This window comes from Oncorhynchus keta, chromosome 34, assembly GCF_023373465.1.
Source record: "Oncorhynchus keta strain PuntledgeMale-10-30-2019 chromosome 34, Oket_V2, whole genome shotgun sequence".
Taxonomy (NCBI): Eukaryota; Metazoa; Chordata; class Actinopteri; order Salmoniformes; family Salmonidae; genus Oncorhynchus; species Oncorhynchus keta.
Window position 1 is genome coordinate 63,763,844 of NC_068454.1, and position 15,494 is coordinate 63,779,337.

Below are 15,494 nucleotides of genomic sequence, written 5' to 3' on the forward strand. Positions count from 1 at the left end.
TTCGAATCCCTGTGAAAAATCTGTCTGTACTCTTGAGCAAGGCACTTAACCCTAATTAATCCTGGAAGTAGTTCTGGAGAAGAGTGTCTGCTTAATGACTAACATGTAAATGTTATATCAAAAAGAATACAGACACAACACAGAATGTTAAAGGTAATATGAATATTTTATTTCATTTTTTAAAATGTATCCTTTATTTAACTAGGCAAGTCAGTTAAGAACAAATTCTTATTTACAATGACAGCCTAGGAACAGTGGGTTAATAACTGCCTTGTTCAGGGGCAGAACAACACATTTTTACTTTGTCAGCTCAGGGATTCGAACTAACAACCTTGTGGTTCCTGGCCCAACACTCTAACCACTAGGCTACCTGCCACCCATGTAAACAATTGCTGAAGGCATCGTTGAAGAATCCTACTATTGACATTTTTCATTTGAACTTTTCTTGAGTAGGTTTAACAAAGATTCATATTAAAAGCATTCACAGTAAAACGTACTAACACAGGGTGATAAAGCAAAGCATTCACTCTTATTCACTAATGTTGTAGCTACCTAGCTAAGCCCCTGGCACACTGTCAACATTGTTAATTGTCGTCAAACTCATTAAACATTTGGGTAATGTTATTTCACTATTTACATTGTACTTTGGCATATTACAGACCTTTTTAAAACAGGACAAGTTAAAAGACAGAAAACAGTTGTCACGCCCTGACCTGAGTATTCTTTGTTTTCTTTATATATTTTGGTTAGGTCAGGGTGTGACGAGGGTGGTATGTGTGTTTTGTCTCATCTAGGGTTTTATACTGTCTAGGGGTTTTGTAGGTTCATGGGGTGGTTTACCATTTAGGTGTTTATGTAGGTCTATGGTTGCCTAGATTGGTTCTCAATTTCAGGCAGGTGTTTATCGTTGTCTCTGATTGGGAACCATATTTAGGTAGCCATCTTTGGGTATTTCGTGGGTTATTGTCTGTTATGTTGCATGTTAGCGCTGTGTTCATTAGCAGTCACGTTCGTTTGTTGTTTTGTTAATTTGTTCAGTGTACTAATTTGTTCAGTGTACGTGTTTTTTCGTCATCCATTAAACTATGCATTCACACCACGCTGCGCTTTGGTCTCCTCCATACGACGATCGTGACAACAGACACTTTTGAAACGTTTATTGACAGTTGGAAAACTTGTTGACATTGCCAGGGGCTTAGCTAGCCCCTAGCTAGGATTACTAAATTAGTGAATAAGGGGGAAAAGCTAGCTAGCTTTACCACCTTGTGTTAGTACGTTTTACTCACTTAAAATACAGTGAGCTCCAAAAGTATTAGGACAGTGACACATTTTTTTTTACAGCTAGTCTTTGCACAGGACTAAATCTCGCTTCCCCCATCCCTCTCACTATAACCTATATGAATTAGCATGGTGTCGTGGCCTTTCTGGTTAAATGTGCCTCTGTTCCCCTCAGCTGGCATCAATCAGCGCTGCGTTTGGTCCCACACAATGCAGCCCTTGACTGGGAACCTCCATTTGGCTCGGCTTGGCAGGGCGGCCCTTTTTATCAATACACACCAATCTTTACTAGCAAATTCACCCCTTTGAAAGTCAGTTTCCTCTAGAGGTTTTCATTGGGAGGAGCTGGGGGGGTGGGGGTCGAGACGTTTGTTTAACGTTTGGCTGAGTGACATGGTTGCCGGGGAGATGGAAGTGGTTGGGGGGACTGGAGGGTTAATGGTTACGTGGGGGTGTTTGGCTTACAGTGCCGCAGTACTCCCTGTGTGGTGTGTGCGTGCGGGCAGCACAGGAGGCTACTGAGGGAGGACGACTCATAATAATGACTAGAATGGAATGAATGAACATGGAAACCATGTGTTTGTGTTTCGATACCATTCCATGAATTCCATACCAGCCATGACTAGGAGCCCGTCCTCCCCAGTGAAGGCTCCACCTGTGGTGTGCAGATAAACAGTTGTGTGCTGTCCAACACACCATACTGTACTACTCTCCCACTAGCCTACATGCACCACTATAGGGTTGGTTTTACTTTCCCTCTAGATTCCAGTGCATTCATGAATCGAGGTGCTCTCCCATGGTGAAACTGAAAACGGAGTTGAACCCCAACTCTTACCTGCAGTTTGCCATTAGTCACACATCCACAGACAGGATATTCTCACTCTTTCCTTTCCCCTCCTCTTGACTTCCCCTCCTCTCTTATTTCTCTCCCTCTGACGTGCCTTCTCTTGTTCTGTTCACCTTCATCCATCTTCTTCTGTCATCGCTCGTTCATGTTGTCCCCCTCATCCGTCCCAAAAATGGAAGTATTGACCTCCGGTTCAGGTTCAACTCTCAGACCACACCTAGAGACGCTGCAGAGCCACCTCCCTCTCATTACTCATTCACATGGCTTACGGAGTTGACTTCTAGAGAAGGTTACTGATGAGTTACGGAGTTGACTTGTAGAGAATGTTACTGATGAGTTACGGAGTTGACATTTGCGGAGAACGTTACTGATGAGTTACGGAGTTGACTTGTAGAGAATGTTACTGATGAGTTACGGAGTTGACTTGTAGAGAATGTTACTGATGATTTACGGAGTTGACTTGTAGAGAATGTTACTGATGAGTTACGGAGTTGACTTGTAGAGAACATCTTCTATGGCTCCAGGAGATGGATTAACATGAATGACTTAGATGAGTCCCTGTGTTGACCCTGAAGCCTTGTTTTCATTGGCACTTTAAATCAGGGCCCCATTCAATCACTTATCATTCTAGTGGACAACCGGAAACTAATTGCTTGTATAAAGTACCTTTGCGTTACGGAGTTGACACTTGATTCAGCAGGCCCTGACTCTCTCTCTCTCTCTCTCTCAGGTGATAGCGTTGGCAGATGCAGCGGAGGAGAACCGGGCATGTCTGAATCAGGCGTTTGTCCGTCTGCGCAGCGCCACCCACCTCCTCATCCTCCTGGTCTCCCTGTGGCAGGGCCTCAACACAGAGCAGAACGCCATCCTGGAGGCTACGCTGTTACCTCTGCTACAGGACACACCACAGCTGGTGAGACACACACACTGTTACCCCTGCTACAGGACACACCACAGCTGGTGAGACACACACACTGTTACCTCTGCTACAGGACACACCACAGCTGGTGAGACACACACACTGTTACCCCTGCTACAGGACACACCACAGCTGGTGAGACACACACACTGTTACCCCTGCTACAGGACACACCACAGCTGGTGAGACACACACACTGTTACCCCTGCTACAGGACACACCGCAGCTGGTGAGACACACACCACAGCTGGTGAGACACACACACTGTTACCCATGCTACAGGACACACCGCAGCTGGTGAGACACACACACTGTTACCCCTGCTACAGGACACACCCCAGCTGGTGAGACACACACACTGTTACCCCTGCTACAGGACACACCGCAGCTGGTGAGACACACACACTGTTACCCCTGCTACAGGACACACCCCAGCTGGTGAGACACACACACTGTTACCCCTGCTACAGGACACACCACAGCTGGTGAGACACACACTGTTACCCCTGCTACAGGACACACCACAGCTGGTGAGACACACACACTGTTACCCCTGCTACAGGACACACCACAGCTGGTGAGACACACACACTGTTACCCCTGGACACACCACAGCTGGTGAGACACACACTGTTACCCCTGCTACAGGACACACCACAGCTGGTGAGACACACACACTGTTACCCCTGCTACAGGACACACCGCAGCTGGTGAGACACACACACTGTTACCCCTGCTACAGGACACACCACAGCTGGTGAGACACACACACTGTTACCCCTGCTACAGGACACACCACAACTGCTGGGAAAACACACGCACACACACACACATTGCTTTCTCTCTCTCTCCCCATCTGTCTCCTGGCTGCTTGACCCAAGTCTCCCCCTCTGACCCTGGAGAATAAACATAAAGTACCTCAGTGATCTGTCCTGAAGCCCCTAAGTGGTTCTGCTACCACACACTCTCTCTCAGGTGCCACTGAATATACTCCTGGCAGCTCCACATAGGATGAGGATGGTGTTACTGACCTGTGTGTGAAGAGAAGAGTTATATCTAGACGGAGTGAATGTAATCGGGACAATGGAGAGGAGACGAATAGGCCTGATTCCAAACCACAATGTACACCCTTCCCTCTCACCCTCACAGATATACAGGGAGTAGTGATGTTTCCCCCCACAGGCCTCCAATAGGCTAGTGAAATTTCAGATAGTGTAGCTTTGAACTGGAGCCTGTATTCAGCCCTGATGTCCCTTTGGTCAAGGAAGACTATGGCAGTGACAATGCAGTAGGGGGGGTGAGGGGGACATTTTCTGAGAGGGCCAGAGGGGTCTTGTTCGGTTGTGTATGTGTGTCACAGGGGAGTTGTTCTGTTAGCAATTTAGACTCACATAAACAAGTGTGTTGAGAGAAGCCCTCCATGAGTCCACGTGATACGACGACAGATTTCTGCTCCCATAGAGACCGAAAGTGTGTGTGTGCTCTCACCAGTTGTGGTGTGTGTGTGTGTGACAGTCAGTCAGTCAGTCAGTCAGTCAGTGTTTCCACTGTGATTAAACGCATGACATCTCATCATCACACAGGTTAGAGGTGTGTCTATATACAGTCCTCTCTATTTACCCAATTTCACACCAAATACCCCCACTGCCCCTTCAAGAGAGACATAGGGACAGGTGGCTAAGACACACATCTGCAAACACAACCTCACTGTGATAGACACCCCCTTACACACACACACACACACACTTTCTTTCATTACCACACATACAGTAAACACGCCCGAGAGCACACATCCGAGCAGACATCCAGTCAGCCTGCACCTGATGAGGCCCCAGAGAGATGGAGTCACTGAGAGTGAGAGTATGTATGTATTTCGGTGTCTGTTGTTGTGGTTGCTCTTGTGAATGTGATTAAGTTAATGAAAGGTCATTAGGGTCAGGCCCGCTGCATTAGCCCATACGTGTGGAGAGGTGGGCTATTCTAGGAAGCGCTACTCACACTGGATAGAAATAAAGATAACGTACTGTACGGAAAGGACCAGGCCAGGAGCTAATAGGAGCATCTGACACACATACATGAGGGTGTGTGCGTTCGTGATAGATTTATGTGTGAGTCAGAGATTGTCTTTGGCCCCTCGTCTCACCTATTTGACCTCTTTAAAAAAAATTAAAAAAAATGTAATCTCCGGTGAGGTCGTCACAGGTGAACGAGATTCCCTTTCCCCACGGACGCTCCCAGGACTGGAATTCCAATTGGGATAAGTCCTTGGAATTCTGTGGATTGGAATAAGGCTTCTGTGAAGGATTGGGAAGAGTGGTAGAATGGATTAGTGAAGAGAGAATAGAATTAGGTGGGAATGAGAAACGGAGAGAGAAAGAGGCTCTAGATAATGACCTGTGCAACTGGGCTGATTAAACAAGGAAGAGGGGAAGGGGGATGGAGATAGAAGAGGAGAAAAGCTGCAGAGGAGCGCTCCGCTGTTCTCCCTGTTCCCCCATGACTGTGTGGCTTTGCACGACACCAACTCCATCATCAAGTCTGCTGACGACACCACGGTTGTAGGCCTGATAACCAACGACGACAAGTCAGCCTATAGGGAGGAGGTAAGTGAACTGGCATTGTGTTGCCAGGACAACAACCCCTCAATGTCAGCAAAACAAAGGAGTTGATTGTTGACTTCAGGAAGCAGAGGGAACATTCCCCGATCCACATCAACAGGACTGCAGTAGATAGAGTCAGCAGTTTTTAAGTTCCTCGGGGTGGTTGAGGGGCAGCTCTCGAGGGGAACTGGGCTGGTGGCCGAGAAGTCAGGTTACTGGTACAGTTCCCCGAATCGTCTGGTTGGGGGATCTGTCCTTGTGGCCTTGGCCTGGGCACTTGACCCTTGTTGCTCCTTGGGTCGCTCTAGATGGGAGTCTCTGCTGGATGACAGAATATAATGTCATTTTCAGCAGCTTCACTGCAGTTTATATATAATAAAGAAGTTCCTTGGGGTCCACGTAACAGAGGGCTTGACATGGACCAACAACGCCACCATTCTTGTCAAGAGGGCATAACAGCGTCTCTACTTCCTGAGGCAGCTGAAGAAATTCAGCATGCCACCCTGGGTCCTCTCCAAATACTACCATCGAGAGCGTCCTGACCGTTTACTACTGCAAATACTGCACAATTTAAACACCTTCTCCCCAATCCCCCCTTTTTTCTGATACATGTGTAAATATTGGGATATACATTGTGCCTTCCTGTATTATACTTATGCTACAATGTTTATTCTATTCTACTGAGACATTTGTATTCTTATCTTTTCTTATTTCTTATTGTTGTTGTACTGTTGAAGGAACCTGCAAGTAAGCATTACGTTGGGAAACCTAATCAGTTACACAACTGAATGCAGTCAGCTGAAATGTGTCTTCCACATTTAACCCAGAGAGGTGCGGGTGGCTGCATTAATCGACGTCCACAGTTCCCGGGGAGCAGTTGTTGTTTGGGGTGAACTGCCTTGCTCAAGAGCAGAACAGCAGATTTTTCAACCTTGGGGATTTGAACCAGCGACTTTTCAGTTACTGGCCCAACGCTCTTAACCGCTAGGCCACCTGCCACAGTATACTATGTGTAGCCTGTACATACGACTAATAAAACTTGAGAGTGAAGTTTCTCTCTTGTCGTCTCTTATCCTTCATGACCACTGATCCACATCTTTGCCGCAGTAAAACAGGAGGGAAGAAGGTAAAGGGGAGAAGAGAGGAGGGTCACAGGAAACACATCTCTCTGGTAATTGATCGTTTAGCTTGGCCCGACCCAGCAGATTGATGCGGACAACCAGAACAACCTCCTTCTTTCTCCCCCTATTTTTTTTCTTCCACTTGTTCTCGCTCTCTGTTTCTTTCCCTCGCTTTCCACTCTGCTGTGAATAGAGCTGCTGACTCTTAATGTCTCAGTTCTATTCCTGCACCCGTCCTCCCTGAAGTTTACATTACTAGAGACTAGTACTAGAAACCTCTCTCCCGATCGCCTTTTCCTCCTCCCCCACACTTCCCTCTCTCCATATGTCTCGCTAGCTGTCTCTTCATTTCATTTCTTCTTGTCAGGAGTTGAGTACAATGTTCATTTGATTGTGTTAGTCATGAATTGTAAAATGCACAGAAAGGGGAGCGAACCACTCATACAATGAAAAAGGATGAGATACGGTTTGCTTTTACATCAGGTCATATGTGGAACTACTAAAGTATTAAATTATATCAAATATCTGCCTGTGACAATAAATATTTCTGTATTAGTCGGGGATTTGATTCTATAGAAATGATTTTGCTTTGCTTGGCTCACAGCATGACGTTGTATTTCCAGTCTCTTCTCATGCCTGGTCTTTAAATGACTTTTCCAGTCAAGTTGAGCATGTCAACTTTGAGGGATTACTGTCTGAACCTTTGTCAGTCCCTGTGGGAGTCCTTCAGTGCTCTATATTAGGCCCCATTCTGTTATCTATAGTCACAAGTTATTTTGAAATCGCAACTGGGATTTCCACAATGTGCCTTGTCAGAGGGGAAGTGACCTCTATTTATTAGCAGACAAAAAGACTTCTCCATTCCCTCCCACAGCTTCTTGTTCTCCTGACCTTCACTTTCTCTTAATCACAAACAAAGATGTCCAAGGTCATCCTCAGCATGCAAGATGTCCATTATCACTCTACCATATGATTTGCCACTTGGGCCCAGTTCCAAACCCATTGCTGTGCCCTTCACTGCCCTTCATTTGAAATTGAGAAGCCAGGTAGCCGGGCGGTTAAGAGCGTTGGGCCAACCCCTGGCTGGTTCGAATCCCCGAGCTGACGAGGTAGAAAATCTGTGCCCTTGAGCAAAGCATAACCCTAATTAAGTAAATGTATATCCTAATATTGTTACCCAGCTGGTGAAATCTGTACTGTTAGTCCAGTTCAACATGTTGGGGGTCCTGATAGCCTGTTGAAAGTTATTGTTTCAGTGTGAGTTGAGATTTATGTTCTACTGCCTTCTTCCTCAATAGTCTCCCTTTCTCTCGCTGCTTTCTCTCCCCCTTTATATTTCTCTCTCCATTTCATTCTCCTTTTTCTCTCCTTTCCTCTCTCTCTCTCCATTTCATTATTTTCTTCCTCCTCTCTCTCTCTCTCTGTCAGGTCTCTTCCCTGTCATCATCATTATGGGTCTGATTACCTGTCATTAGGGCTCATTAGAGGCCTATCAGCATGGCGGCAGGGGGGCAGCCTCAGCCCCACACCCTGGCTGCCTGTCAACACCCCCACAGCCCAGCTTGGTCTGGGAGGGGGGGGGTGAGGGATGTGTTCGTGTGTATGAGAGATGGTCAGACAAGGTAATTTTCTCTTTCTCCAGGAGAGGCAATTTGATTGAATGATAATTGGTGCTGTTTCACGTCTGAGGGATTCACATTATTGACTCGTCTGCGGGGTGAATTTTGTATCTGCTCTCTGTGTTTCTGCAGAATGTGCTCATCTGTGTAGAAACAGTATACGGTTTTGTGTGTGTGTGTGTGTGTGTGTGTGTGTGTGTGTGTGTGTGTGTGTGTGGCTGGCGCACGTATGTACTGCCACACAATACCGCATGCCTATGCCGGCGTGTTTGTCGTGATACGTGTGTGTGTGTGTGTGTGTGTGTGTGTGTGTGTGTGTGTGTGTGTGTTTCTCACACACGGAAGGGATCAGGCAGTGTTCCATCCCAGTCTAGCATAAACAGACTCGTACAGTAGTAGCTAGATAAACAGACTGTCTCGGCCTGTAAATACTACAGTTGTACATGGTAGTACATCATCCTGGACACAGGGGGCACTATGCATTCAAGGCCAGACTATTGGGTTGTGACGTCTGCCAGACAGGGTGCATCTCAATAGTCAGTCACTTCTTCTCGTTGTATGATTTATTCCTCTTTCCTGGAAATCTGATCTGAATTTCACTTACACATGTATGGACCACATGCCCAGCTTCTCTCTTTCTCCCTGTTGTTTTCTCTCTATCCAATCACTTTTTGTTCTCTCACTCTTTTGGATCACGGTCTATTGTTCTCTGCCTTCTTTCCCCATTTCCTACTTTGCTCTCCCTCTCCCCCCTGTTTCATATGTTCCAATAACAGAATACCTGTCTCTGTGTGTGTGTCTCTCTCCCTCACCCCCCTGTTTCATATGTTCTAATAACAGAATGCCTGTCTCTGTGTGTGTGTGTCTCTCTCCCTCACCCCCCTGTTTCATATGTTCCAATAACAGAATGCCTGTCTCTGTGTGTGTGTCTCTCTCCCTCTCCCCCCTGTTTCATATGTTCCAATAACAGAATGCCTGTCTCTGTGTGTGTGTGTCTCTCTCCCTCTCCCCCCTGTTTCATATGTTCCAATAACAGAATGCCTGTCTCTGTGTGTGTGTCTCTCTCCCTCTCCCCCTGTTTCATATGTTCCAATAACAGAATACCTGTCTCTGTGTGTGTGTCTCTCTCCCTCTCCCCCCTGTTTCATATGTTCCAATAACAGAATGCCTGTCTCTGTGTGTGTGTCTCTCCCCCTGTTTCATATGTTCCTAACAGAATGCCTGTCTCTGTGTGTGTGTGTCTCTCTCCCTCTCCCCCCTGTTTCATATGTTCCAATAACAGAATGCCTGTCTCTGTGTGTGTGTGTCTCTCTCCCTCTCCCCTGTTTCATATGTTCCAATAACAGAATGCCTGTCTCTGTGTGTGTGTGTCTCTCTCCCTCACCCCCCTGTTTCATATGTTCCAATAACAGAATGCCTGTCTCTGTGTGTGTGTGTCTCTCTCCCTCTCCCCCCTGTTTCATATGTTCCAATAACAGAATACCTGTCTCTGTGTGTGTGTCTCTCTCCCTCACCCCCCTGTTTCATATGTTCCAATAACAGAATGCCTGTCTCTGTGTGTGTGTCTCTCTCCCTCACCCCCTGTTTCATATGTTCCAATAACAGAATGCCTGTCTCTGTGTGTGTGTGTCTCTCCCTCACCCCCTGTTTCATATGTTCCAATAACAGAATGCCTGTCTCTGTGTGTGTGTGTCTCTCTCCCTCACCCCCCTGTTTCATATGTTCCAATAACAGAATACCTGTCTCTGTGTGTGTGTCTCTCTCCCTCACCCCCCTGTTTCATATGTTCCAATAACAGAATGCCTGTCTCTGTGTGTGTGTGTCTCTCTCCCTCACCCCCCTGTTTCATATGTTCCAATAACAGAATGCCTGTCTCTGTGTCTCTCTCCCTCACCCCCCTGTTTCATATGTTCCAATAACAGAATGCCTGTCCTGTGTGTGTGTGTCTCTCCCTCACCCCCCTGTTTCATATGTTCCAATAACAGAATACCTGTCTCTGTGTGTGTGTCTCTCTCCCTCACCCCCCTGTTTCATATGTTCTAATAACAGAATACCTGTCTCTGTGTGTGTGTCTCTCTCCCTCACCCCCCTGTTTCATATGTTCCAATAACAGAATACCTGTCTCTGTGTGTGTGTCTCTCCCTCTCATATGTTCATACCTGTCTCTGTGTGTGTGTCTCTCTCCCTCCCCCTGTTTCATATGTTCTAATAACAGAATACCTGTCTCTGTGTGTGTGTCTCTCTCCCTCTCCCCTGTTTCATATGTTCCAATAACAGAATACCTGTCTCTGTGTGTGTGTCTCTCTCCCTCACCCCCCTGTTTCATATGTTCCAATAACAGAATACCTGTCTCTGTGTGTGTGTCTCTCTCCCTCACCCCCCTGTTTCATATGTTCCAATAACAGAATACCTGTCTCTGTGTGTGTGTCTCTCTCCCTCACCCCCCTGTTTCATATGTTCCAATAACAGAATACCTGTCTCTGTGTGTGTGTCTCTCTCTCTCAGGGTTGGGAGGAGAGTGTGGACGCGGCCGTGTCTCACCTCCTGAGGACCTGTCTGTCTCGCAGCCCTAAGGATCAGGCCCTGTCTCTGTCCACCTCCCAGCTCAACATGCCCAAAGACACGGTCCGCCTGAAGAAGCACATCACCCTGCTGTGTGACCGCCTGGGCAAGGGTGGACGGCTGTCCCTGGCCTCCGAGGCCAACGTACCCACACCAGTCATGATGCCAGGTGAGAGAGGGGAAGAGTGTTTGTGTGTCTCTCGGTCTCTGTGTGTGTGTGTGTGTGTGTGTGTGTGTGTGTGTGTGTGTGTGTGTGTGTGTGTGTGTGTGTGTGTGTGTGTGTGTGTGTGTGTGTGTGTGAGAAAAAGCAGTTTCTCTTCATTAGTGTTCAGTATAGCCTTTAATGATGCCATTAACCCCTTCCTCTGAGAATGCCTAATAAATCCTGTCCCACTGAGGTGTGTGTGTGCACGCTCTGTCTGTTGTTCCAGTGTTAACCCCTGGCTGTGAGAATGTCTAGTAAACACTATTCCCCTGGTAAAGGTGTTATGGTTGGAGAGAAGAGCACATGTCTCAATCATAGCCCTGTTTATGGCCTTCACACACACTCAGGCCTACAGTGGTATGTGTGTGTGTGGGTGCCCAACCACCACCCCCATGGGTCATTGAGTTCTAACAAAAGTGTATGTTTGTGTCTGAACCTCAATAAGCAGGCCAAATACCTTTCTACCCCCACTCCTTTTATGCTTCTTCCTTCCTTCCTCCTCTCTCCCTCCATTCATCTCTCTCTCTCTCGCTCGCTCTCTCTCTCTCTCCCCCTTGCCCTTCTTTTGCAGTCACCCCTCACACGTATAAGTGTGTTGATGACAAATCAACTCTGCCATTTCCCTTCAGTAGTTCTCTCCCTAGTTTCCGCCCCATCAAACACAGCAGTTGATTAATGTGAGATGTTTAATATGATATATGAGGACTGTTGATGGACACAGGGGCAGTATTGTGAAGCGGTAGGTAGCCACCAGACTAATGAATATGGACACAGTGGAGGGAGGAAATATTAACCATGGTTTTCCAGTTGAAAACCTGCCGCTCCGCAAATAGAAGAATTAGTTGCCTTTATTGAGTGCTTTACGCATTCATGCTTTGGAGTTTGTAATTAATTCACGACATGGATATGGGTTCTTGACCCATAATACTTTGAGAGTTCTGGGATGGTGTAGTTGTATTTTTTATTGAAATGTATTTTGATGTTGTTAAGCTTGACATTGTTTGTCGTTAGCCTTACAGTACACAGCGCTGCCATGGTAGTGGCATAGATGGGTCTTTGATAGTTATGACAACTTAGGCAGCTTATGCAGTAGCTTTAGACTGTTACTGTATGGATGTACTGTATGGATGTGGGCAGTAAACCAGAAAAGTCGCAATAGTGTGTGTTATTTGGGACTACTGGAGGTATCCCTTATATGATGTCCATCCTGGGTGTGTGTGTCTGTGTCAGAGTCCTGCACAGCTTTTTTTTTTAGATATCCGACATCAGGCCAGCCCGACCCACCCTCAAAGTATTGTTCCGAGAGCCGATCCGTGACCCACCAAATTACATCCAATTTATGTCATTGTTTTCATGACTCCGTAGTAGTATGCTATTATTCCCCTTCCCTGCAAATTTATATTCAACATTTGTGTAAAAGGAAACCATGCCATAAATTAAGAACGATAGGCCTACCTTTTTGTCTACACAATGCGATGCGTCACCTTGACGACGCAAATCGCTTTAAGAATAATAGCATTCTAATTAGCCTTTTTAACTACTGAAAGCCTATAGACGATATAACAAAACAAGATCTTTATATTTAATATCGTTTCGATAATCAAATAGTTTAAATGAAACTTAAATAAACAATTGATCTACACACAATACCCCAGAATGACAAAGTGAAAAAACTAGATTTTAGATATGTTTGCAAATGTATTAAAAATGTAAAATATTTTTTTTATATCCATAAGTATTCAGTCCCTTGGCTATGAGACTTGTAATTGAGCTCAGGGTGCATCCTGTTTCCATTGATCATCCTTGAGATGTTTCTACAACTTGACTGGTGTCCCTGTGGTAAATTCAATTGATTGAACTTGATTTGGAAAGGTACACACCTGTCTATATACAGTAAGGTCCCACAGTTGACAGTGCATGTCAGAGCAAAAACCAAGCAATGAAGTCGAAGGAATTGTCCGTATAGTTCAGAGACAGGATTGTGTCTAGGCACAGATCTGGGGAAGGGTACCAAAAAATGTCTGCAGCATTGAATATCCCCAAGAACACAGTGGCCTCCACCTTTCATTCTTTTTAAAAACTTTTTCTCCCCAATTCTGTGATATCCAATTGGTAGTTAGTCTTGTCCCATCGCTGCTACTCCCGTATGGACTCGGGAGAGGTGAAGGTCGAAAGCCATGTGTCCTCCGAAAACACGACCCTGCCAAGCCGCACTGATTCTTGACACACTGCTCGCTTAACCCGGACAACTGGCAACTGTGTCATCGTGCATGCGCCCCGGCCCGCCACAGGAGTCGCTAGAGCACGATGGGACACGGACATCCCGGCCGGCCAAACCCTCCCCTAACTGGGCCAATTGTGCGCTGCTTCATTTTTAAAATTGTACCTTTATTTAACTAGGCAAGTCAGTTAAGAACAAATTCTTACTTTCAATGACAGCCTAGGAACAGTGGGTTTACTGCCTTGTTCAGGGGCAGAATGACTGATTTTTACCTTGTCAGCTCGGGAATTCGATCTTGCAACCTTCTGGTTACTAGTCCAACGCTCTAACCACTAGGCTACCTGCCGCCCCATGAGACCCCCATGGGTCTCCCAGTCGTGACCAGCTGTGACACAGCCCGGGATCAAATGTGGATCTGTAGTGACACCTCAAGCACTGCAATGCAGTGCCTTAGACCGCTGTGCTACTCGGGAGGCCTGGCCTCTACCATTCTTAAATGGAAGAAGTTTGGAACCACCAAGACTCTTCCTAGAGCTGGCCTCCTGGCCAAACTGCGCAATCGGGGGAGAAGAGCCTTGGTCAGAGAGGTGAGCAAGAACCTGATGGTCACTCTGACAGAGCTCCAGGGTTCCTCTGTGGAGATGGGAGAACCTTCCAGAAGAACAACCATCTCTGCAGCATTTAACCAATAAGGTCTTTATGGTTGAGTGACCACTCCCCAGTAATTGGCACATGACAGCCCACTTGGAGTTTCCCAAAAGGCAGCTAAAAGACTCTCTGACCGTGAGAAACAAGATTCTCTGGTCTGATGAAACCAAGATGGAACTATTTGGCCTGAATGTCAAGTGTCACATCTGGAGGAAAGCAGGCACCACTCATCACTTGGCCAATACCATCCCTACGGTGAAGCATGGTGGTGGCAGCATCATGCTGTGGGGATGTTTTTCACCGGCAGGGACTTGGAGACTAGTCATGATCAAGGGAAAGATGAACGGAGCAAAATAAAGAGAGATCCTTGATTAAAACCTGCTCCAGAGTCCAACGGACATCAGACTGTGGGTGAAGGTTCACCGTTCATCAGGACCAAGACACCACTAAGCACACAGCCAAGACAACGCAGGAGTGGCTTCAGGACAAGTTTCTGAATGTCCTTGAGTGGCCCAGCCAGAGCACAAACTTGAACCAGATCAAACATCTCTGGAGAGAGCTGAAAACAGCTGTGCAGGGACACTCCCCATCCAACCTGACAGAGCTTGAGACGATCTGCAGAGAAGAATGGGAGAAACTCCCCAAATACAGGTGTGCCAAGGTTTTTGCGTCAAACCCAAGAAGACTAATCACTGCCAAAGGTGCTTCAACAAGGTACTGAGTAAAGGGTCTGAATACTTATGTAAATGTAATATTTCAGTTGTTTTTTAAGACATTTGCAACAAATGCTTTGTCATTATTGGGTATTGTGTATACATTGGTGAGGAAAAAAACTATATAATTAATTTTAGAATAAGGCTGTAACGTAACAAAATGTGAAAAAAGTGAAGGGGTCTGAATACTTCCGAATGCACAGTAGGCTGCAAAAATAGGCTACATTTATTTAATAGGCTATTATATGGATATTCAAATTTTTACTAGCCGCACCGGTTTACACTTTATATGGCCTGCGTATGTTCTAAATAAACAAAAGCCTGAATTAACGCAGGCTAATAATGAACTGCTATTTAATTGAATTATCATAAACAATTACCTGCTTGCACTTTTTGCAATTGTCCTTACGAACCGGGGATTTCACTCACGCAGCATCTGTTTTCACGATGATGTAGCCTATTCCTCCATCATAACCTTTCTTTTTATTTATTTAGTTAGTCCTATGTTACCCATTTTGGCGTGAGCTAGGCTAGCCAGAGAAAGTCAACTTCGCATTGCCTATTCTCACGTGGGGGGGAGGGAACAAAAGCGCTGCACCTAGACGAATTAGAATGTTTCAGCACCGCATAAATAATGGACAGTTCCCTGCTCCACACTCTCTCAATACTTCCCTGCTCCACACTCTCTCAATACTTCCCTGCTCCACACTCTCTCAATACGTTCCTGCTCCACACTCTCTCAATACGTCCCTGCTCCACAC

General features: G+C 46.2%; 1 protein-coding gene across 1 annotated transcript in view; it reads left to right on the forward strand.

Annotated features, from left to right (window-relative positions):
• Positions 1-15,494, forward strand: part of LOC118367607 (protein PTHB1-like) — a 211,946-nt gene that overhangs the window by 89,939 nt on the left and 106,513 nt on the right. Inside the window, exons 19-20 of the mRNA XM_052494402.1 lie at positions 2,856-3,038; positions 10,890-11,115. Of these exons, the coding sequence (XP_052350362.1) occupies positions 2,856-3,038; positions 10,890-11,115 (409 nt within the window). The remainder of the gene's footprint in view (positions 1-2,855; positions 3,039-10,889; positions 11,116-15,494) is intronic.